The sequence below is a fragment of the Giraffa tippelskirchi genome, chromosome 1 (genome assembly GCF_054371585.1).
Source record: "Giraffa tippelskirchi isolate mGirTip1 chromosome 1, T2T-mGirTip1v1.2.pri, whole genome shotgun sequence".
Classification (NCBI taxonomy): domain Eukaryota; kingdom Metazoa; phylum Chordata; class Mammalia; order Artiodactyla; family Giraffidae; genus Giraffa; species Giraffa tippelskirchi.
The window spans coordinates 111,064,786-111,088,902 of NC_137275.1; the positions used below are offsets into that span (position 1 = coordinate 111,064,786).

General features: G+C 36.6%; 2 protein-coding genes across 13 annotated transcripts in view; one reads left to right on the plus strand and one right to left on the minus strand.

The window, feature by feature from the left end:
* Positions 1-24,117, plus strand: part of LOC145506702 (uncharacterized) — a 102,702-nt gene that overhangs the window by 35,349 nt on the left and 43,236 nt on the right. Inside the window, exons 2-4 of one of the 12 annotated variants that reach the window (XR_014054220.1) lie at positions 6,886-6,942; positions 15,739-15,836; positions 16,778-16,963. The exons of 6 other annotated variants lie outside the window; for them this stretch is intronic. The gene's annotated coding sequence lies outside the window, so the exon portion shown is untranslated. Of the gene's footprint in view, positions 1-1,397; positions 6,682-6,885; positions 6,943-15,738; positions 15,837-16,777; positions 16,964-24,117 lie in introns of those variants that run through there. 5 more of the 12 variants (XR_014054216.1, XR_014054217.1, XR_014054215.1 and 2 more) reach the window with 5 other exon arrangements.
* LOC145505927 (neurotrypsin-like) overlaps positions 1-24,117 on the minus strand; it is a 73,651-nt gene that overhangs the window by 11,416 nt on the left and 38,118 nt on the right. The window contains 1 exon segment of the mRNA XM_081489284.1: positions 20,946-21,142. Coding sequence (XP_081345410.1) covers positions 20,946-21,142 — 197 coding nt within the window.

A 24,117-nucleotide genomic window follows, 5' to 3' on the forward strand; every position in this document is an offset into this window, starting at 1 on the left:
TAATAAGTTCAGGGTCACTTTGGAAGAACAAGTGTACAAGAAAAGAAAGTGTGGAAACCTGTTTTAAAAACCCATTTACACAATTTCTTTGTGGTGGACCTTTGGTAATTTATTTAGTTTCTGTGAGCTTTAGTTTTCTCTTCTGTAAATAGAATTACTGAATTGTGAAATTTACTGAAAATCTTATGAAGCACCTGCCATTTAGTATGCATATAAGACTTCATTTAGAAACAATTTAAACTCTTTATTTAGTACTAAATTATGATTGGGTAAATATGTATGTTTCATGCTTAAGTGATTTTTATCCCATTTGTATGTTCTTTAGGAGTTTAGACACCCAAATGCATTAATATAGAACAGGTTATGTCCTGTACATTCTAGGTAAGCAATGTGATGTGTATTTACTGAAAATGCATAGTTCAGTAAGTAAGTTAGAATGCTGTATCCTGTCAGTAACTTTGGTTTCTTTAGGGTTTCATAACAAGTCCCAATTCCAACTTCTTTCAGAATAACTTTGTCTAAAGGTTTTGGAAATGCTGTGTGGAAATAGAATTTCTAGCGCTGAGTTGTGTGTCCTGTGTGTCATGTGCTAAGTTTTGTCCAACTGTTTGCGGCTGCATGGAGTGCTGAGTTTTACATGATCTCAATCCTTCCTCCTCAAATCTAGTGTGTTGTTTTATTTAAGATTGATGAAACATATCTCATTCCTGTCATCTATTATTCCCATTATGTAAGATAATTGAAATTTCACTTTTGTTTTTCCTCCTCTATCTTGGGAAAATTGTACATTTCTAACTTGCTGGGAGCTTTAGCCTAATCCTTGAGGTCAAGGTAGAGAAAAATATCAGTACATTCCAATTTAATCTTATGCCTGGTCTTCTGCGAAGTCTACTTAATCTCCTTGTACCCATTGAGTCTGTTTTTAGTCTCTTTCACTACACTTCATAGTACTTACCACAATTGGTAATTCTATATTTATGTATGTGTTAACTTCTGAAAGATTTGCCTTCTTACAACTAGAATACAAGTCCCATGTATTTGGAGAACATTCGCTTTATTAACCATTATGCACCAATTCTAAAAACTTGACTCAGCCTATAGTAGTTATTAAAACATATTTATTGAATAAATAAGTACATTCCCATACTGTCAAATACCTTTAAATCTATCTTAGGAATAGATTACTTATCATATTATGAATGATTTAGTTAAAGCCCTTCTACATGTTCCTCTGTTTTTCTCTGTAAAATGCCGTCTTTATAAAACAGCAAATTTTACTGCTTCTCTAGGCTGATATGATCCTCAGAGTTTCATTTTTCCGTTTTAGATAATTTCCACGTTAATTAGAAAGCAATGAAACAAAATATTATTATTGTTAGTCTCTAAAGCATGATACCGGAGAAGGCAATGGCACCCCACTCCAGTACTCTTGCCTGGAAAATCCCATGGATGGAGGAGCCTGGTAGGCTAAGGTCCATGGGGTCGCTAAGAGTTGGACGACTGAGCGACTTCACTTTCACTTTTCCCTTTCATGCACTGGAGAAGGAAATGGCAACCCACTCCAGTATTCTTGCCTGGAGAATCCCAGGGACGGCGGAGCGTGGTGGGCTGCCGTCTATAGGGTCACACAGAGTCGGACACGACTGAAGTGACTTAGCAGCAAAGCATGATACTATAATGCATTTGTTCCTCCACTAAAGCTATTGGTAAAATAAAAGGCAGTGTTTCAGTTTCATAGGTTTCTCTAACTGCCTGGTGAATGCAGTCATTATTTTGGGGGGTACTTTCTGACATATACATGGAGAGTAGAGTATAAGAGCCTGTCTTTAAAAACTCACTGTCCAATAGGATACAAAAATCTTAAGGGGTGTGACAACTGCCCCAAAAGACCAACAGAAAATCCTGAATTCAGTAAAGCTAAATTTATTTGACATATTGCAATAAGGGAAAATAAACTATAACTGTCACACTCTTGGTAACATCTCTGAAGGGGAAAACTGGGGAGGTGGGGAATATTTGCATGATTTTAGAATTTTAAAGAGTAATTTTCAGGTGAATCTTGCAAGAAGGGAAACTAGCTGGGACCGGGCAGAGTTCATGACATAACTGATTTGGATTGGCATGTACAGAGAAGTGAGGGTTTTGAAGTAAGGTATGACAAGTAAGCTTAGTCTCCATAAGTAAGCTGCTCTCATTTGCTCAGTCTTATCTTCCAGAAGTGAGTATTCCCTGGAGCAAAAACCCGATTTTACTTTGCTTGTTCTCAGTATTGTTTAACATAGTCAGAGGAAGTATGCTCAGTCTCTGTGTTGTTTAACACAGGAAGAGAAAATTATTTTGGTATCAGGTTTCAGTCCTTCGTTTTTGTGATTTGTCAGCTTTGGCTGAAGAAGACTATTATCATCTGATCACATGATAAATTTACATATGCATCACTGTTTGAGCTAGCCAACTCATTGGAAAAGACCTTGATGCTGGGAAAGATTGAGTACAGGAGGAGTAGGAGGCCACAGAGGATGAGACAGTTGAATGGCATCACCGATTCAATGGACATGAGTTTGAGTAAACTGGGAGATAGTGAAGAACAGGGAAGCCTGGCATACTATACTGCGGTCCTTTAGGTCACAAAGAGTCGGACACGATTTAGCGGCTGAACAACAGCAACACCGTTTGATGTTATGGTTGCATATAAAGTTTCTGATAATAATCACTGCAGCTGTTTAAGATTTTCTTCTCTATGCGGGGGAGATAATTTATTATATAAATATTGTTTGATGGAATTGCAGCCATGAAACAACATTTAAGACTGAAGATTACACAATTGAGCACTACAACACAGATATATACTAATATGAATTATTATCATCAGAACTATGGTTCACTTCTAAGCCAGAAATAGTCCTCATTTTTGAGAACAGATCAAATCCCACACCCACATTATCTCAAATTATATATGGGTATTTCTTGTATTTGTCCAGTTTTGGCATCAGGGTAAATTGAAATAATAGAATGAGTTGAGAAGTATTCTATCCTCTTCTATTTTTTAGAAGACTTTTTAAGGAATTGGTCATGTTTTCATTAACTGTTTGACCATAAAATTCTTTGGAATTCAGCCTCAAAGCAATCTGTACACTACATTTTTTTTTTTAATTGTTCATCAACTCACAAATCTACAAGTGTATCTGAAAAGTTTACCCATAAAACTCTACCTTTCTGTAGCTTCATCATGTACTATGGATATTATCTTAGCACTTTATGGAGCAGTGTCACATACAAAACAGATGCCCTCTTCTTTTTCCTGAATGTAAAGTATTGTTAATTTGTTAACATTGAACTCATGGTGAGCAGCACTGCAAGTCATGCTTGAATGAAGCTTATCTAACACACGTTTTTTCCTAAAAAGCACATCACAGCCTTCTTGTGCCTGTAGACAGCACTTCATTACACTTGAGGCCATTTAAAATAGCAAAATCACCAACAAAAAGCATAAAAACATGAAAAACTTGACACTAAATATGTGTCAGAAAAGAAACTTGTTACGTGTGAGAGCTGACGTGACAGGGCAATGTGTTGCCTGATTTGACCTCAGCTTAGAACATGTATTGGGTGATTCAGATGATTCATTACTTTATATAAGTTTGTAAATGACTGTGAACTTGCCCTGAGTATCCATTTGGGGGGTTACAAACACATTTTGCAAGTAGTCAGATTTACAAATGCAGAATCCATGAGTCATGAGAAGCAATTGTACATTAGTATGCTCAATAGTGTCCTACATTTCTCCAAGGCTCTTTTCATTGTTCCTCATTCTTACTTTTTTTCTGCTCTCAGATTCTATGATTTCTATCCAACTGTCTTCGTGTTTACTGGTTTATTCTTCTCCTAACTCCCATTTCCTGTTGACCCCTGAAGCAAAATTTTTGTTTGGTTATTGGGCTTTTTAAACTCCAGAATTTCCTTTTGGTTCAATTTATAATTTCTATTTTTCATTGATCTTTTATAATACGTGAGACATTATCATCATATCTTCCTTTAATTCTGTAAGTATGACTTCCTTTAGTTCTTTGAATGTATTTGTAATAGCTACTTTAAAGTTTCTGTCCTCAAAGTACAACATTTGGACTCTCTAAAATGCAGTTTCTTTTGCCTGTTCTTTTAAATCCTAAAAATATGCTTTCTTATTTATTTGCCTTTCTCATGGTTATTTTTTTGGTTCCAAACTGGATATTTGATAATATATTATAGCAGCTCTGATACTAACACCCTATTTCTAAGACTATCATTGTTTGCTAGTCTACTTGTTTGTTTGCATTTATTTTCTAGTTAGTTGCTTGCTTTAGTTGAGTGAAATTAGTTTTTCCCCAAATGTGCAACCCTTGATGTTGCGCTCAGAGAGTTCAGGCTTGAGTATGACTCCTCCTACCCCACTGGGTTAAAATGATTTTATCTCTGTCCTCTTTGACTATCTCTTTCTGTGAACTCCTTTTTAAGGTACTGCTTTAGTTGCAGATGAAATATCATCTGCATTGGTATCGGATGCTGCAGTTAGCCTATGCTAATTTCTAGCTGATTGCTCTATTGTTTTGACAACGCCCTGGTAAATAAATTACTCTGAAGTCTGATCTGATTCTGCTTGAACAGAAACAATCTGATTCCAGTTTCTAGGAGTTGTCTTTGAGGCCACACTTTAAGGCTTCCTCCACCCCCAGGAGGGCTCTTCTTTGCTGCTTCTTTCCTTAGTTATTTCTACTAACCTTCTAGCTGTTCTGTCTTTTCTCTTATTGCTGTTACAGAGCTATAAGCCCCCAACTAATTTACTCATCACCAAAATGACCACTGTTGATTCCAGTGTCCTTAGGCTTGAACTTCCCCACACTCCGTTCCATATAAGATGAGTCCTCTTAAGGAGATGTATGGAGTGCTTTGTTCTTTTAGCCTTCCTCTTCTTCCCAGGCAGAATGTATCTGCTACTGCTTCAGAGTTTAAGGTGAGGACAGCACCCTATTTCTCTTGCAGAGACACTCATGTTCTATGAGCAGAGTTCTAGGCAAGGATACTCTGTGTCTTCTTGGCTTTCTTCTCCTAACATGGAACCTTAGCTATACTCGTGAACTAAGACAAGGATGCTTAAGGTCCAGTATTCTCAGCCTGTCATGCCTGATATAGAACTTTGGTCCTATGACAAGGCCTAGGTAGAGGAAGAGGGCCTCTAACTTCTCTGTCATTTTTGCCTGAAATAGAGCTTTTGGCACATGAAGCTGGGAGAGGAAAGGGTGAGAAACAGGTCATCTGCTCCTCTTTGACAGATACCATAACCCTAGGCTTGGACTGTCATGAAAGACTTATTCCATCTTCTTAACTTCACATGCCTGTCACTTTACCTGGGGAGGGAAGGGGGCAAGTCATAGTTCAAATGGCACTGACTCTATTCTTCTAAAAGTTAGTAGATTTTCTTGAATAAGTGTTTCTCCATTTATTATATGACCTTAGGATGACTTCCAGAGATCTTTAAATTGTTTTCCATACTTCGATCATTAGTTTTTTGTTAGGAAGAGGATCCACAGAGTTCCTCACATCACTATTCTAGAAGTGCTTCTGACTTGACTTTTCTGGGATGTTTCACTGTTTATAACATCTGTATATCTAAATACTTTTCCCATCTCTGATAACTTCTCAAAAAATTGTATTGTGACAGAATATACATCATCCTTTATAACCTATTGTGGTCACTTCATGTTGGGAGTTCTAATTGTAAACTGAGACATGAAAGCCTTTTCTGCTTCCTTATTTCCATCCTTAATTGAGGTTTCAGCCACAGTATTGTCAAGGAGTAACTGTGGGCATAGGAAGAGAATAGAGACTTTTTATTTCTAGTCCTATTTTCTAGTCTTCTCCTAGCTCATTGCTTGAGTATTGGAAATGTTTCTATCTATCTTTTGGGTCTTTGATAGGAAGTCAACTCTTATGTCATCTGCCTGTATCCTCCACACTATGTTTGTTTGGTATTAAAATAAAAGCTATGTGTTAAATCTACAAGCTCTGTATCTTAAATTTTAAATCATTTTACAATGCCTTTCTCTTTCAAAAGTCAAAACTGTTATAAATCACAAGTGTTTTTACTTTCAATAAATTGTCTTTTCAATAAGTTTTCAATAACCAAAACAGAATGTTGCTGTTTATTCCTGCCTACCCTTAAGGGCAAGGGAAATGGAAAGCTATCACCTCTGTCCAACTGTTAGGAGTAGAAAGGGCAGTGAGCACAAGGAAACTTGGACCAAAAATGTCAATTAACATTTCACAGTATTATCCTGCTATTGCTTTAGAATTACTCGGCAAATCACGTGGTGTTTTTATTTGGAGGAGGGGGTCTGTGGAATGGTAAGGGTGGCTGCTAGTAAAAGCTCAGTTGGTTCCTTTCTTCTGTAAAAACCAAATATAATTTAGAAGAGAAAGAAGAATAAAGAAGTGAGTTACTTACTTTCATATGGTTTCTTTTAAAATTATGATTCCTAAAACCTGTTTTCTCTTAGCTCTTTTCGGAGTTTCCATTCCTGTATGAAGAGTCCAGAGTGCCCTAAGTCTCTGACACGCCATGTTCATCTTTTTTGCATTTATAGAATGTTGTGGTTTCGCCCTGTTTGCATAGACTTCAGCTGAACATTGTCATTCTCTGTTTTTTATGTGAGTTCTACTTGATTGTTTCATGCCACATTTTTTTTAATGTGTCTGAAAGTCAGCACCACCCAAGCAATAAGGGCAAATTTTCCCTCTAAAAGAGGCAAAGAATTCATTATAAGTAGTTTTTACTAGGCAACAAATGGGAATGTTTTCTAAAAAGTAATAAAATGAGAAAGCTACCAAAATTGTTAATCATTATTTCCCCAGATCAGAACACCCATCGGGTCGAAAGCCAGGAGAAAATTTTGAGGATCATTAAATCTGGTATGTTAGAATAATATTTTTACTGGTTAGTCTTTCCTGAAGGGCCCAACTTTTTTCTTTTAATTTAGTCATTCAGCCCTGTCACTGGTCAGTGAGTCAAGGAATGGATTTAACAATAGATACTGATTGTTGCTGCTACTGCTAAGTCGCTTCAGTAGTGTCCGACTCTGTGCTACCCCATAGACGGCAGCCCACCAGGCTCTGCCGTCCCTGGGATTCTCCAGGCAAGAACACTGGAGTGGGTTGCCATTTCCTTCTCCAGTGCATGAAAGGGAAAAGTGAAAGTGAAGTCGCTCAGTCGTGTCCGACTCTTCGCGACCCCATGGACTGCAGCCTACCAGGCTCCTCCGTCCATGGGACTTTCCAGGTAAGAGTACTGGAGTGGGGTGCCATTGCCTTCTCCGGATACTGATTGAGGGGTTGCCTTTTCCTGACTTGTTTTTCAAAAATCTGGATCCTTAATGAGATAGGAAGGATTTGAAGCGTAGACAAATTATTTTGCGGAGTACTGTAGTCAGAACAAAACTTTTCTGCTCCCCACCTTATGAAAAAGGACAGATAGAGAATAATTCAACAGTGGTGGATCCCATAGAGAGAATCCCTGTGCTATCTTCATGGACTGACTCCTGGAGAGGTAGAATGGAGAGGCAGAAAATCCCAAACAGGTTTTTGCTCCATGCCCAGGTTGATCCTACACAGATAGCAGGTTCCAAGTATAAAGAAGCTCTGTTTTTATCTCAGCCTTCTTCCTCTCCTTCAAAATTCCCATAACCTACCATTATGTTGTATGAGTGACAGAATAATCTCCCTATGTCCAAGACTTCAAATCAAGGAAGTGTTGAAAGAAGAGAGCTGTCAGACATGAATGAACCATGTATATGAAATTAAGTTATATAACCTTCGTAATCTGTGTGGACTAATGACAGAGACCCAAACAGGACTAGGAATTAGCTGTGTGGACAAAAGACACAAAGGCCCAGATGCCTATAGCTTTTCTTTATTGTCCAATAAGACTGCTCAAACTTGAGCTGTCACACTTGCTTTCTATCAGTAGGTAAAAGGGATTCCTTTTCTATCAAGTTTCTCATACAATATTTTCTTACATCTCATTGGCCAAAATAGCTATATAGCCATGTGTGCTTATTTGCTCAGTCGTGTCTGACTCTTTGCAACCCCATGGACTGTAGCCCACCAGGCTCCTCTGCCCATCGAGTTTCCCAGGTAAGAATGCTGGAGTGGGGCACCATTTCCTATTACAGGGTATCTTGCTGACCCAGGGATCGAACCCAAGTCTCTTTGGTCCTCCATTGGCAGACAGATTCTTTACCACCTGTATAGCATACTAACTGAAAAATAGGCTAGAAAACACTGTTGATTGGGATGACGATGTGTTTGGTTGATTAAAATTAGGCTTTTTATTAAGGGCTTATATTAAAGAATGCTGTTCCTTTGGGACTCCGATACTTTATCTTGGAAACTCTAGTCATCTTCTCCCTAGGCTCTTAACTCCATCTTCTCAACTCAGACTATCCTGGGCTCCACTCGGATTCTCCCTGCCTGCATTACAACTTTGACGTTTTCTCAAGTTGATAAGTTAGGTCTATGATGGGTTTCATTTTGTTTGTTTCTCATCATGAAGGATCACTTTTCCTCCATTGCCTTCATTGTCTTAAAAACCGTTGTTTCTTTTTTGTGTGTTTTAAGTAGGAAGGGTTAATGGGGTCCCTGTTATTTTGTCCTGGCTGTGAGTGGAAGTTCCCTCCTCTATTCACTTTTTCCTCCTATTTATTATTATACTCATACCTCTCATCTGCTTGGTGAGTTCTTTGCAGATTACTTTGGTATTCGTTGTAATTTGCCAAAGTGTAAGTGAAGTTAGCATATGCACTTTACTTCCTGTCAGAGATAAAAGTGCTTATGAGTAGTCCTGTCTCTACTTACTAATTAGGCCTCTCTGCCCATAGAATTTGATCCTGAGGGGATGGGAATTAGTTCAAGAAGAGAATGTGTCTGGAGTGAAATGGTGTGGACCCAGAAAGCAGTAAGCAACACCCTGAACAGACCTTTGTAGAAATGACTGAAGGCCAGGGTGTATGAAGAACAGATTAAGTTGGAATACTTCTTGGATAACACTCCTGTGGACTTTAGCCTGATTCAAATTTGCAATTTGTGTGTGTGTGTGTGTATGTTTAGCAGTTAATGTGTTATGATAGGGATGACACCTAATTTAAGGGACTGAGAGATAATTCAGGTCTGGTTTTAGAAAATGACTCCATTTTCTAGCATAAAATGTTTTCAGGGTAGGTAATCTCCCATCTCTAAACTTCAGTTTCCTTTTCTTGCATATGGTAGGGAAGGGAATATACTACTAGATCTTTTTTGTTGTTGTCCAGTCACTTGAGTTGTGTCTGAATCTTTGTGACCCCATGGACTACAGCACACCAGGCTTCCCTGTCCTTTCCTATCTCCCGGAGTTTGCTCAAACTTACATCCATCCTCTGCTACTTGATCTTTACATACTAAATTTCTATTTTTTATGAAAGGTTTTCTGGTTTAAGTGGACTAAATTAAACTTTCTATATACATCACAGAGCCTCTTTATACCTGAACTTTCTTTCCCCTGTCCAAACTTTTGCAATTCCTGGTAACCTCCAAGGTTTGTGCCCTCTGGAGAATTGAAAGAACTACATTTAGGAATTTGGTTTGTTGCTCTTTCTTCCCTCCTGCAACTCAAATTTTTTGCTCACACACAAACAGTGTCACAAATAGAATTGGTGTCTACAACTGGAAATGCAAAAGACCTCAGGATATAAATTGAGTTGAATATAGTGATTGGGTATTTTCTGTTGACAAATTAGTCTTTATAATTTTGGGGGTCGAGATGTGCTTGAGTTCTCAGTCTTAGGGTTCACAACAGTTTTATAGATCTGAATTCTACTGCTACTGTATTGTTTCCAATACATTTTATGGGAGCAAAATATCTTCATACCACTAAACAACATCTACTTGCAAGTGAAGAGGAAACAAAAGCTCATAAAACTGCAATAAAATATTTATTTGTCTTCAGCAGTAGGATTAATTTTATCACTGTAGATTTATGACCCTAGAAATTCGTTGGTGGATATTTAATATATCAAAATAGCAGAACAAGGAGCTTGTATTAAGAAATGTGTTGTGAAACTTGTGATTTACCAGAGAAAGCAGATTTTTTTCCATAGGAGTTAATAAAACAGCAACAAAATTGAATTAGCTTGGCATAAAGTTTAATTGCCTGAGGAAAGATTTGATACTGCTGTTGCATTACTGTTTATTATATATAACATATCTTGGACTTGTGGATCATCACCCCCCACCCCCACCCCCAGACTGACTGGGAAAGCTAATGATGGCAGTAGGATTGTAGTGTTAGTGTCTAGGAATCTTCCTTTTGATTTCCTCTTCCTAACACGAAGGAGGAAGAGTTCACTACAATGAACTTTCCAAAAGGGAAAACAGGACTTTATAGTTTGTTGCCTCCCTCAATGCAATTCCTTTGTTGAAAGCCTCTCTCTTCAAAAATTCCATAGCTCTTCCGTGCTATAGTACCTTGTGAGAGTGTGCCTTAGTGACATTCAGCTTATGCATCTGGGTTTTTGTTTTTGATAGAAATAGCCTGATAGCAGAAAGTCGTAAAAGAATATAGTAAATCTACAACCTTCCGATTTTCTCTATTTTGAGTTGTGGCGGTAAGTATGAATTATTCTCTTTCTGCTCATATTGTGTCCGACTCTTTGCGACCCCATGGACTCTCCATGGAATTCTCCAGGCCAGAATACTGGAATGGGTAGCATTTCCCTTCTCCAGGGGATCTTCCCAACCCAGGGATCAAACCCAGGTTTCCCGCATTGCAGGCGGATTCTTTACCAGCTGAGCCACAAGGGAAGCACATATATATATATATATATATATATATTTCTTATTTTTTGAGCTCCTATAAGAATTAGGTACACACTTAGGAAAAAAAACACAGTCTCTTGAGATTGTAATGTGGGAACTAGACATCTTCATGTTCAGAAAGGTTAGAGGTATATGGTCTGACAGAGGCAGAACGACTTCAGTCCCCATAATTCAGCTACTACAGAATTTGAGAATAGAGCCACTAAATCAATGATATGTCCATAGAGTTTACAACCAGAGACAGTCTCAGTTCTTATCCATAAAACTTGTAACAACTAACCTTCTTGGCGACTGCTTTGTGAATTTTCAATCAGAAGGACAGTCCCCAAAGGATGGCTGAGTCTGGATCATTGTTATGGAAAGTAACTGAGTAAGTGAAAATATGTATCATGAGAAGAAGCCAGTAGCTTCCTTTTAGTTTTATTCGAATGAGGGGAAAAAAGGATTTCTTTCTTTTTTTTTTTTATCCTAGTGTCTCCTGGGGTCTTGATGATTTGTATTTTTAAAGTATGTCATCAAGAAAAGCATTTGCTTTCCATCACAGATCTGATTAACTCTCTCAACCCTTTGCATGCTCTTGATAATAGAAGCATGTGTACATTTGATGGAGTCTACAGGAGTCCAGAACAGTGAAGCTTTTGGGCTTAGTCATATCCAGTGCTTTTAGGCCACCCTCAGCCCTGTTACTGATTATCTACCCAGAAAAGATGCTAAAAATAACACAATATATAAATTTGACTCATTGGCAATTAGCCATTCAGACTAAAAATTCCATTCAGACATTAAAAAATTAGTCCATAAAACCTGTGTGATTTTATGGTGTAAAAGAGATTATCAATTAACTTCAAAGTAACATGGTTATATGAATGCTAGTGTCTCTCTCTCTCCCTCTCAGATCCTGATTCAGATCAGTTCAGTCGCTCAGTCGTGTCCAACTCTTTGCGACTCCATGAATTGCAGCACGCCAGGCCTCCCTGTCTATCACCAACTCCCGGAGTTTACCCAAACCCATGTCCATCGAGTCGGTGATGCCATCCAACCATCTCATCCTCTGTTGTCCCCTTCTCCTCCTGCCCCCAATCCTTCCCAGCATTAGGGTCTTTTCCAATGAGTCAACTCTTCACATGAGGTGGCCAAAGTGATTCGAATAACCAAATACATTTAATAATAAGGAAAAATTCACATCAGTGCTTCTTACTAACAGAAAAGATTATATGACTACACCATGGAAAAGAAAAATAGAAGTATACACTGTTGCAAAAAAAGTATTCACAGAAGTTGAAAGCAAAGAATGAACAAAGAGATGCAAACTCATTTAAATAAAGGAATCATAATATTAATGCCAAACAGGTAGAAATAAATGCCCAACATATTAAATGTACCAATACTACTGCATTATTGATGGACACAATCGTCCAAGAAAATATAAATACCGTTATTCCTTGCATTAAAATAACCAACATAAAAATACATAAAATAATCAAAATACACATCTGTGGAAATCTAAGAGAAGTTGAAAGAGCTTCCCTGGTGGTTCAGATGGTAAAGTGTCTGTCTGCAGAAGACCCAGTTTCAATCCCTCGGTCAGGAAGATCCCCTGGAGAAGGGAATGGCTACCAACTCTAATATTCTTGCCTGGAGAATCTCATGGACAGGGAAGCCCAGTGGGATACAGTCCATGGGGTTGTGAAGAGTCAGATACTATTGAGTGACTAAGCATGCACGTGCGCGCGCGTGCACACACACACACACACACAAGAAAAGTGAAAAGGAACCCAATACTAATAGAGTGAGTATTTTTACAGTCCTGGGGATATCAGTAATCTACAAATAAGCTAGTAAGTAAGCCAATGCCCTTCAGAGTAGGATTCTTTCCCTCATCTCTTATAAAACACTAGAAAAATTTGGTTGCATTTTCAGCTATAATGTAAGCATCAGTGTATTGCAAAATGCAGTCATTTAAGAGAAAATATTGTCTGACCATAATACAAGAGGGAAATAATAAAACAAAATGAATAATACTCAATAACTTGACCATCTCCCAAATTTCACAGGACTGTGTTATGACTCTCTTTCTGTAGAAGTTTTTTTTTTTTTTTTTTTTTTTTAATTTGTTTTCAGAGAACTTCTTAATCTAAAGACATTCTATGGCCATCAAAGTGACATCATTTAGTACTTTTCTCTTGTGGTTAATAATCTATGTACTATAATTCTTTCCAAATAGCTCTAGTTCTGGTAACACAAACCAGTGGGTTAAAATCTGAGCCTTTCACACTTGCATTGAATACAATGTGCCATTATCAGTACTAAAATGCCACTTAATTGTGTTCCTTTACTTATTCTTATACATATCCCTATTTTCAAAGTCCTTTTCATTTTTTGACAGGTAAAAATTAAACTGGTAATCTTCCTAACTGGTTCTTAGACCAAAAGAAAATATAAATGTAAATTATATAATGTATAAAAAGGTCAGTGGTAAGAATATTATATATCAACATTTATGAGAGATTTTCAAAGTTGCACTCAGAAGAAAATAAATGTCTCTATATGCTTTAAATACTAAAGAATAAACAAGGAATTTTTTTAAGTTTTAAATTTCATTGAAGATTTTTAAAAAAGAATATCTAAAATAAAGCACACGTTGGCAAACTCTAGTCCATAGGTCACTTCTAGCCCACTACCTGTTTTGGTGAATAACATTTTATTGAAACTTAGCTATGCTCATTGACTTTTAAATTGTCAGTGGCTGCTTTTGTGCTACAAGGGTAGTGTTGAGTCATTGTGACAGGGACTATTCAGCTTCAAAGTCATACAGCCCTTTCAGTTCAGTTGAGTTCAGTCGCTCTGTCATGTCAGACTCTTTGCGACCCCATGAATCGCAGCACGCCAGACCTCCCTGTCCATCACCAGCCCCCGGAGTCCACTCAAACTCATATCCATCGAGTCAGTGATTCCATCCAGCCATCTCATCCTCTGTCGTCCCCTTCTCCTCCTGCCCTCAATCCTTCCCAGCATCAGGGTCTCTTCCAATGACTCAACTCTTCGCATCAGGTGGCCAAAGTATTGGAACTTCAGCTTCAACATCAGTCCTTCCAATGAACACCCAGGACTGATCTCCTTTAGGATGGACTAGTTGGATCTCTTGCAATCCAAGGGACTCTCAAGAGTCTCCTCCAACACCACAGTTCAAAAGCATCAATTCTTCGGCGCTCAGCTTTCTTCACAGTCCAACTCTCACATCCATACGTGACTACTGGAAAAACCATAGCCTTGACTAGACGGACCTTTGTTGGCAAAGTAATGTCTCTGCTTTTCAATATGCTATCTAGGTTGATCATAACTTTCCTTCCAAGGAGTAAGTGTCTTTTAATTTCGTGGCTGCAGTCACCATCTGCAGTGATTTTGGAGCCCAGAAAAATAAAGTATGACACTGTTTCCACCGTTTCCCCATCTATTTCCCATTAAGTGATGGGACCAGATGCTATGATCTTAGTTTTCTGAATGTTGAGCTTTAAGCCAACTTTTTCACTCTCCTCTCTCACTTTCCTCAAGAGGCTTTTTAGGTTCTCTTCACATTCTGCCATAAGGGTGGTGTCATCTAAATATCTGAGCTTATGGATATTTCTCCCAGCAATCTTGATTCCAGCTTGTGCTTCCTCCAGTGCAGCGTTTCTCATGATGTACTCTGCATATAAGTTAAACAAGCAGAGTGACAATATACAGCCTTGACGTACTCCTTTTCCTATTTGGAACCAGTCTGTTGTTCCATGTCCAGTTCTAACTGTTGCTTCCTGACCTGCATACAGGTTTCTCAAGAGGCAGGTCAGGTGGTCTGGTATTCCCATCTCTTTCAGAATTTTCCACAGTTGATTCTGATCCACACAGTCAAAAGCTTTGGCATAGTCAATAAAGCAGAAGTAGATGTTTTTCTGAAACTCTCTTGCTTTTTCAATGATCCAGCAGATGTTGGCAATTTGATCTCTGGTTCCTCTGCCTTTTCCAAAACCAGCTTGAACATCTGGAAGTTCATGGTTCACGAATTGCTGAAGCCTGCCTTGGAGAATTTTGAGCATTATTTTGCTAGCGTGTGAGATGAGTGCAATTGTGCAGTAGTTTGAGCACTCTTTGGCATTGCCTTTCTTTGGGATTGAAATGAAAACTGATCTTTTCCGTTCTTTTCCAGCCCTTTACTGTACTTACTGTAACCTTAATCTAGGGCATGTAAAGAAAAGGATTATTAAAAATAAAATTATAAAATAATGATTTTAAAATTAATCTGTGATATGTCAGTTGTTTTTAACATGTTCTAACATGCATAGAAAACCATGTAATGTTATGCTATTTTGTTAGCATCCTCGCATACTAAAACATTGAATGAAAAGCATAATGAAAAAAATAGATACGTTTCTCACATACAGGTGAAATATTGAAAGTAAATATTATGAAATCTAATTCAGCAGATGTTTAACTATTAATTACCTGCAGCCAAGTGAAAATTTATTCCAGGGTGTATAAATTATTTACTCTACGGAAATATGTTAATATACCTAATCACATCACATAGCCCAAAGCCGAGAAATCATGCATTAATCTTAATAGAGACAGAGAAACAGTTGGTCTCTTTTTATGATAGAAAAATATTAATCTAGAAATGGAAAAGTATATTCTCAGTATGCCACAAACAGCATACATACTCTGATGTTTTTCACAGTTAAACATCAGAGATGGTCTTTTAAAGTCATAAATGGTACAAGAATATCTTCTATTTCATGAATATTTAAGGGAAAAAAGTTAATGAAAGTTCCAACTAGTGAATAAGACATGAAAGATTTGATAAGAGGAAAACATTATTATTTTCAGATTATATTATGACTATATTTCCTGAAAACAAAGTCTGGAAATTAACAGATCTGATAGTTGTCCTCATTCAAGCTTCTTCAGTTGGCCAAGGGATTCCAGTGAGTTTGACATGTAACATTTATTAGTTGTGTCTTTGCATTTTCCTTCAATTCAGAACAGTTCCTCATTTTTTCTTTGTATTTCATACCTTGACAGTTACAGAACTATAAATCAGTTATTTCATAGAACATCTGTTAATTTGGGGTGTTCCTGTTAGTTTAAAGTTAATGCATCATTGGCTGAAGTATTTCAGAAATAGTGTTGTGTTCTCATTATATGCCCATCCTATCAGATGCACATGTTTTCCTTTGTTCTATTACTGATAGTGTTTACCTTTGACAAGTTGATTAAAATGCTACTGACCATTCTAAACTTACTATTTTTCCATTTTTGTAATAGGTGTTATATCAGGAGATAATTTGTAACCATAAGAGTACCTATCCTATTCTGCATTATTTTATCCATCTGTTTATTTATATTGGCATGTATTCATGGCTTTCTGTTTTATTCAATGATTATAATTTGTTTCTATATATATTTAACTGCTCAAATTGTCCAGGGTGGCCAAATACTGAAAATTATCATACGGCCAGGATCTGCACTGATTACATTCCAAAGCTAGGATTTTTAAGAAGAATTTTTAGATATACTTTAGGATGCATGAGTAACTTGAATGATGGAAGAGAAGAAAAAAAAAAAAAAACGCAAGCAACTAATAAGGACAATTTCCATCTCAGGCTTCCTATTTATTCTTGATTCCCAAGGAAGGGCTTAAGTCATAAAAATCATTAAAGATGTAAAAGTTGAGATACTGATCTCTAGCAAACTGGGGGTTTATCTGAATTATGCAAAAGAAATGATCTGTAGAGTTTTTCACACATCTCTATTGACACCAATAAATATGGTTTCGTTTAATTAAAAGCCCTCATTATGGCTTGCATACTGCCTGGGGCTGAGTTGTGAAGCCATTAGAATGGGTTCTAATCCAATCTGTACACAGAGACTCACAGAAGGAAGATGTTGTGAAGAGACAGAGGGAGAAAACAGCCACCTACAAGCTGAAGAGAGAGGCCTGGAACAGATCTTTCTCTCCCAGTCCTCAGAAGTACCCAACCAGAGTGCACACCTTGATTTTGGACTTCAGATTCCAGAAGTGTGAGACAATAAATACCTGTTGTTTAAGCCACCCAGTGTGTGATTTGTTACAGTAGTCCATGCAAACTAATACACCTTCTTTACATTATCTAGTTACTAGAAGGGTCTCCAGCTTGCGCCTCTAAGATTGATAAGGACTCAAAGAATACCATCCAACATGGTGAAATGATCAGAACCTAAGGAGGTGAAGTAAGCAGCTAACAAACCAAGTATCACTCAATATGTGTTCAACCCCATGTATGTAATCACTAGATGACATTTTTTAACTGAAAGAAAACACAGTTGGCAAGATAGACACATCCAACTTTGATTCCTCGAATTCTTCTTTGTTGCCCCAGAGTTGCTGGCTCTCTAATCTCTGATCATACCCACTTCATGTAACAGGCATCATAGTGGAATCAATACAGCAAAGTCAAAATTAACAACCTTCTCTATGTGTTGTTTACATTAGCTAAAAATTTTTGTAATAGGCATGTTACAAAATGCAATATATTTAAAACTTTACATTTTTTATTATTATATCTGAAATTTAGGGATTCTTTGCAAGAGGAGCAAGGGGAAAAGTGATTTTCAATGAAAAAATTTAAAGAGATGAAATTCTTCAAGTTTTTGTTTTTTACACTTTTTAGTGTAAAATTAAGAAATTAAGAAAATTAAGAAATCATATACACATGGAATTCGATCTCCACATTTCATCCTAGTTGTTTTATAGGCAGTTTTTCACATTCCATAAAAATAAAAATGATAAAGTAGTTTTAAAGCCTAAGTTGCATATTTTGTAAAAATAATATATACAATATTTCTGAACCTAATTTTAGCCATTCATTTTATTAAATCATTGGATTTTCGATGCTTGAAGAGAAACTGAATGACAGAAGCCATTCTATTAATACCACCTCACTAAGTTCTTTTTGTTATAGCAATAATAACATACATGATTTATTTCTAAAATCTTAAAATGCTTGGGAAAACTAAACAGAGTATATAGTACCTTTCATTATATATCTCAAACTCTGATTACAACAGAGTTTTCTTTATTTCAATTTTCCTCTAAAACTGATTTAATACATTATTTTTAAGAAATAATATTTTTCCTAAAAGAACGATAAAATCTAGCATAAAAGTAAAAGTTGAACTTTATACCGTAAAATTGAGAGACAATGAAGGTGTGAAAGATATCTCTGTTAAGATTTAATACTCTGAACTTTAGAATTAATGCAGTATTGGTGGAGAGTAGTCTTAGGGCAATCAGGGCAAGTAAGTTTGAGATAGGATGTGGAAAATTCAGTAATTAATAAATTTATTTAAATTTGTAAAAAAGAATGCAGTATTAAAATAAGAAATCTACATATTTACCATCCTACAAATTTCCCCCAACTAACATAGGCATTAACTACACTTGTACTAAATCACCTTTACTGACCTAGAATATTGTTTTTGAGCATTCCATCTACCACACACCTAAAATTAGGAAGTGTCTACTGAACTACTACTAATTTTGAGAAAAGTTTCATTCACAATTAAAGTTAAGGTCAATGAGTTGCCTTCAAATAGTTGAATACTCTTAGTAGTCTAACAGCTCTTATCATAGCGCCAAAGAAGTGAAAAAACTCAATTGTTTTTAAACTGCACCATTACATGGTCTCTTTCCCTAAACTTCTCTTTTAATTATGCAGTCCTTTTTGATAAGTGGATAAGTAATGATCTCTTTGGATGAATAAATGGTAATCTGATTCTACTGCAAAAGAATAATTTGGCTCAGATATAATGTTCTTTGGACAAATAAGTAGTTAATATATTACCAAAATTAGTACCAAAGAATTCATAATAATAATCTCATATTTTATTAATAATTATCACCCTCAACTTTTAAATTTTTTAAAAATATATCTATCAATATAATCCTAGAAAATTAAAAATTTTTAGGAAATTGAAAGGATTAGTTTTCCTAACTGTATGTGTATACTTAACCACACAGGTCTTCAGAGAACTGAGATTGTGGTATTTGGTATGCTTCCCAGGTGGCACTAGTAATAAAGAACCCACCTGCCAATGCAGGAGAGAAAAGAGACAGGGCGGGGGGTTGGGGGGTGATCCATCCCTGGGTTGGGAAGATCCCCTGGAGGAGGACATGGCAACCCACTCCAGTATTCTTGCTTGGAGAGTCCCATGGACAGAGAAGCCTGTCGGGCTATAGTCCAAAGGGTTGCAAAAAGTCAGACACAACTTAAGTGGCTGAGAACACATGCATAGTATTTATAACACTTCATCACATGGAGTACTGATGGAATATGCCTGAATAGATCACTCCATGATCCAAATACCTGCTATCTGGGGCTAAGAGGTTCCATTTCTAGCAAACAGGCTCTATCTCTCCCAACCACATGCAATCATTCATCACATAATCCTAGGAGGATCATAAATCCTTTATAGGAAGAAAGTAGCAAGGAAGGAGACCAAACAGAAACAATTTAAACTATGACCTATGAGGGACAGGGTAAAATGCTGTATTTCTACCTGGTATCATCAGTGCTAGATTAGTGGAGTACGTCACTATGATCTCACAGGTCAGAGTACAATGAGGAATCAACATACACTTTGACAAATTAAAGTATGTGTGCTTAACTGCATGCTCAGTCATGTCCCACTTTTTGTGACCCCGTGGATTGTAGTCCACCAGGCTCCTCTATCTGTGGACTTTTCCAGGCAAGAATACTGGAGTGGGTTGCCATTTCCTTCTCCAGGGGATCTTCCCAACCCAGGGATCAAGCCCACGTCTCCTGCATTGGCAGGCAGATTCTTTAACCACTGTGCCACCAGAGAATAGTTAATACTGTGGGATTCAACACATCCCATTATTTTATAATATGAAGATTCCAGCTTCAGAGTCTCAAAACAGGAGGATATAAAAGGGGCTGACTCAAGCCTGAGGTGAGACTTAAGGACCACCAGTTGTTATTTCAACATTTATGTACCAAAAAATACATGTATAGATACAAACAGAGCTATGGTAGAGTCCTGGCAAGTCTTCTGAATATCTCCCTCTACACTTTTCATTCATATTTATTCTGGCCTCCTCATCAGATGTTAAGTCTGTCAAGGATATATAGTAGTTCCTCTCTGCTCACAAAAGGACCTTTATCTAACAATATTTAAGGTCTTCCTTGTAGCTCAAATGGTAAAGAATCTGCCTGCAATGCAGGAGACCCAGGTTGGACCACTGGGTCGGGAAGATCCCCTGGAAAAGGAAATGGAAACCCACTCCAGTATTCTTGCCTGGGAAATCCCAGAGACAGAGGAGCCTGGCAGGCTACAGTCCATGCCATCAAACAAGTTGGACACGACTGAGTGATTAAGACTACACACGAATATTTTAGACTGTTAGATGAGCTAAGTACCTTTTATCTGACTATAAGTCTGAAGAAATTTGGAATGAGGGGATAATAAGTGATGCTAATGGGTTTTTAGTAACAAGATATCTTAGAAAGATAAGTGGGCTGTTTACTCCAATGAATCCACCTTGGAATCCAGTGAGAAACTTGAAAGATCTAGGTTAGGACACAGCAATGGCTGGCTGGCAAGCAATGATTGACAAGGCCTCAGGACTAAAGACAAATGAATCATGGAGGGTGGGAAAGAGACCTATTGTTTTGTTCTGGTTTATTTTCAACCCTTTCTCAAATAGTTCATTAGAAGTCTAGGTAAATGAGAGGCAGAATAGGTGACGAAATCAGTTGGGGAATGGACACTGCAGTTTCTTTCTTCCATCTTTCAGATACATGAGAAACGTGGGCTCATAGGTAGAGAAAAACTAGGAGTAAAATTTTGTGACATTGGTGGAAAGACTCAAAAGACTATTTTTATATGAAATCAAATTATTAAAAATTAGAGCATTTGGGGAAATAGACTTTTTGAAAAGCCAGAGATTAGAAGCCTCTCACATTCCGGACCAGTGGCTAGATGTGCAGTGGCTACTGGATTATGAATACTCAAGAGCTGTGGCAGGACCTCACCCAGGGAGAATCTGAATCCATTCCCGCCAGGGTAGCAGGAGATGCCAACATCTTCCCAATGGCTGCAGTCATGACCTCCCCAGGGTCTCCGCGAACACTGAAGGAAACTGGCTTCCTTTCCTGAGCAACTGACACCTTCCAACCATATGGGTCCCGTGCTCTCTTCAAAGTGGTTTGCAGAGGCTTGTTTGCCACATCTGTGGCAATAAAATAAACATCATGCACAGAACTGCTGTCTCTTGTTTCAAGGAACCACAAAACATAAAACAAGCAACTTCATTAAGCATCATGACTTCAGAGGGTAAGTACTTGTTCTTTCTCCTATCCTGAGAACTCACTTCTAACAGTAGTGTTCACTACATCACATATTTTGATGATCTTAACAATGTTTGATTGACTGAATGGGTAACGAGTGGATAATTAATCCTATTCCCCCAACCATTCTTGTGTTTCGTCTACAATTTAAGCCACCATCCAGAGAGAATGCAGACAGATAAATGTCAAATTCCTGACCGTGGAAATAACACAGTGCACCAGGAAGTGAAAACACTTGCGTCAGCCTCTGAAAGCCTTCTGAGTGCATGTGATTTCATTAGTTCTCTAAGACCCTTTCCTATCCTGTCTTCCAAAATAAACCATGTGAGGAATTTCCTGGAGGTTCAGTGGTTAGGATTCCACACTCACTGCCAAGGGTTGCAGGTTCAATTCCTGGTAGTGGAACTAAGATATTGAAAGCTACATGGCACAGTCAAAGAAAACAAATAAACAAAAAATAAAAACAAAATGTATGTATTGGTTCAATGATTTCTCAAGCATCATTCCCATCCATGATGAAACGTGGATTTTAACCCATCAAAATCAGAGTAATAACAGTGTTTCTACCTTTTTATAAGGTTACATAATCTGATTTTTTAAACTTTCATGAATTATATTTGTGTTTCAATTGACTTTATTTGTAACACTGCCTTACTGAAAAACCCAAAGTATATTATAATATATATATATATATATATATATACACACTGTAGAAATAGGAAAGATCCACAAAGTCAAAAATTAGCAAATAAGTCAATCTCTACCTTCGTTCATCTTCTCCCCAGTTTAGTTCTTTTGTTCTGTAAAATCCAAACAAGCCTCCAGAAATCCCTGGGCTAAAAGATATCTGAAGTGTCTTTCAATTGGTCTATATAAATAATTAAACTCTAACTCATAAATTTTATGTTAGTCACTTCCATCCCAATTTATTATTTCTGTACTAAGAGTATGAAGAGATCTTTCTCTCTGAAAAATGAATTTTCCTAATCTTTTCCTATGCACTTACTTATTAAATTTATTTAACATGATAAACATTTCAATTAATTAAAACAATGCAACTTTCAATGTCATTCTAAGACTTCTATTTTGGTGACTTATCGATTCTTAGCTAAAAAAGTAATTATCCTAAATTCCATACTGCTATCACGCTCAACTTACACCAGGTTTCCACAAAATGCAGCAATCGGATTACATCCATTCATATCGATTATGTAAGAGACAGCAAGAGGTCATTTTACTTTGGGATTTCGTTTGTATGAAGAAACCCAGAGTTCACCGTCTTTTTCATTCCAAAAGTGCATTCTCTTTCAGAAATTCCTCTGTAAACTAAAATGTAAATGTAGCAGGTGCCTATTCTACCTTCTAACGTAATCATTTAGAATTTTAACAAATATTGAGAACACTTTCAGAACCATTAAGTTCTGATACTCTGTATATGCAAGAAAAACTGAATGTATCTGTGAAACAATAAAATAAAATAAAAAATGGAGAAAAAATCAGCATTTATTCAGTTGTTTTCACTAATAAGGAAAAATATGAGAACAGTAAACAATAATATTTTTGAATTTTTCTAAACTTGTGAAAATGGGATACAGTTCTCAGACTAGCAGAGATTTACTTGGATGAAACGGCATTTTAAAGTAATTCTTATTAATTAAATATCAATATTTATTTGGCTAGCATGTCATAGCCCTTGACCTCATAATTATAATTAACTGCACTGCCCATGAAAATTCAAAATATTTGTCAATCGCATACATCTATACCTTTGTGATGTCATTATTTACAACAGGAAAATTTAAACTAATTGATATATTAAGTAAATTATAGTATGAACATCATCAGTTATGTTATTAAAATTATGACTACAGTAATATAAAGTAAAAAAGTGAATAGTAAAATTATATATCTACTACTAGAGCTGCTACAAAGTTATACACAAGTTTTAATAATGGAAAAATTAGGAGTAGTTTTTTATTTTCTCTTTTTTCCAAATCGCTAAAATTTTATATTACTTTTACAACTTTAAAAATATATGTTTAAACATAGCTTGAATGAAAGCATATTTTAAGTTTTAATAAATATTTGCAATTAATTCTATCTCAAGCTGAAATAATATAATTTTGCTTATTTCTTTTAAACAAGAGACAATTACTTCAAGTATGACATAGCAATATGGAAAATAAGAAAGAATGGGCATCCATGGGCTTCATTCAGATATTAGCTCAAAGGCATCATTTGCAATTACTTCAAGCAACTTAGGTCTTTACTCTGGAATGCATTATGTGTGTGACATGAAATATATTGCTCAAAGTGTGATACTCAGTTTTTAAGAGAATGAGGTCAAGGGTGAGTTCAAAAGGTCATCTCATGACAAGAAAGCTGTTTTTCTCAAATAAAAGTGATAATTATCATCACATTATGAGAAAGGAAATAATGTAATACCAAAGAATTTGACATTGGACTTCTCTGAAATTTTAAATACAGTGATGTTATTACTAACAACATCCAATAGTAGCAATGCATCAGAATAAAACTGATCATTCACAGCATACAGTCTTACTTAAATAGACAAAACGGGACTTAGAAGTCATCCATGGCTCCAACCAGTTATTCAAGAAGAGGGGTCATGGCAGGAAAGGCAAATGAGATAAATAGCAAGATATGGTTATTTATCATCAAAGAAATGTTATTGTTTTTTAATTGCTGAACTTCCATATATAGATAGGTAGATAAGAGGGGTAGGAAGGTAGGTAGAATAGACAGGTAGATAATAATTGAGAATATATACTGTTAGTATTATAGACATTACAAGCAAGGGTGACAAAATAAGACTTTTAAAAATATAGCTTGGCAT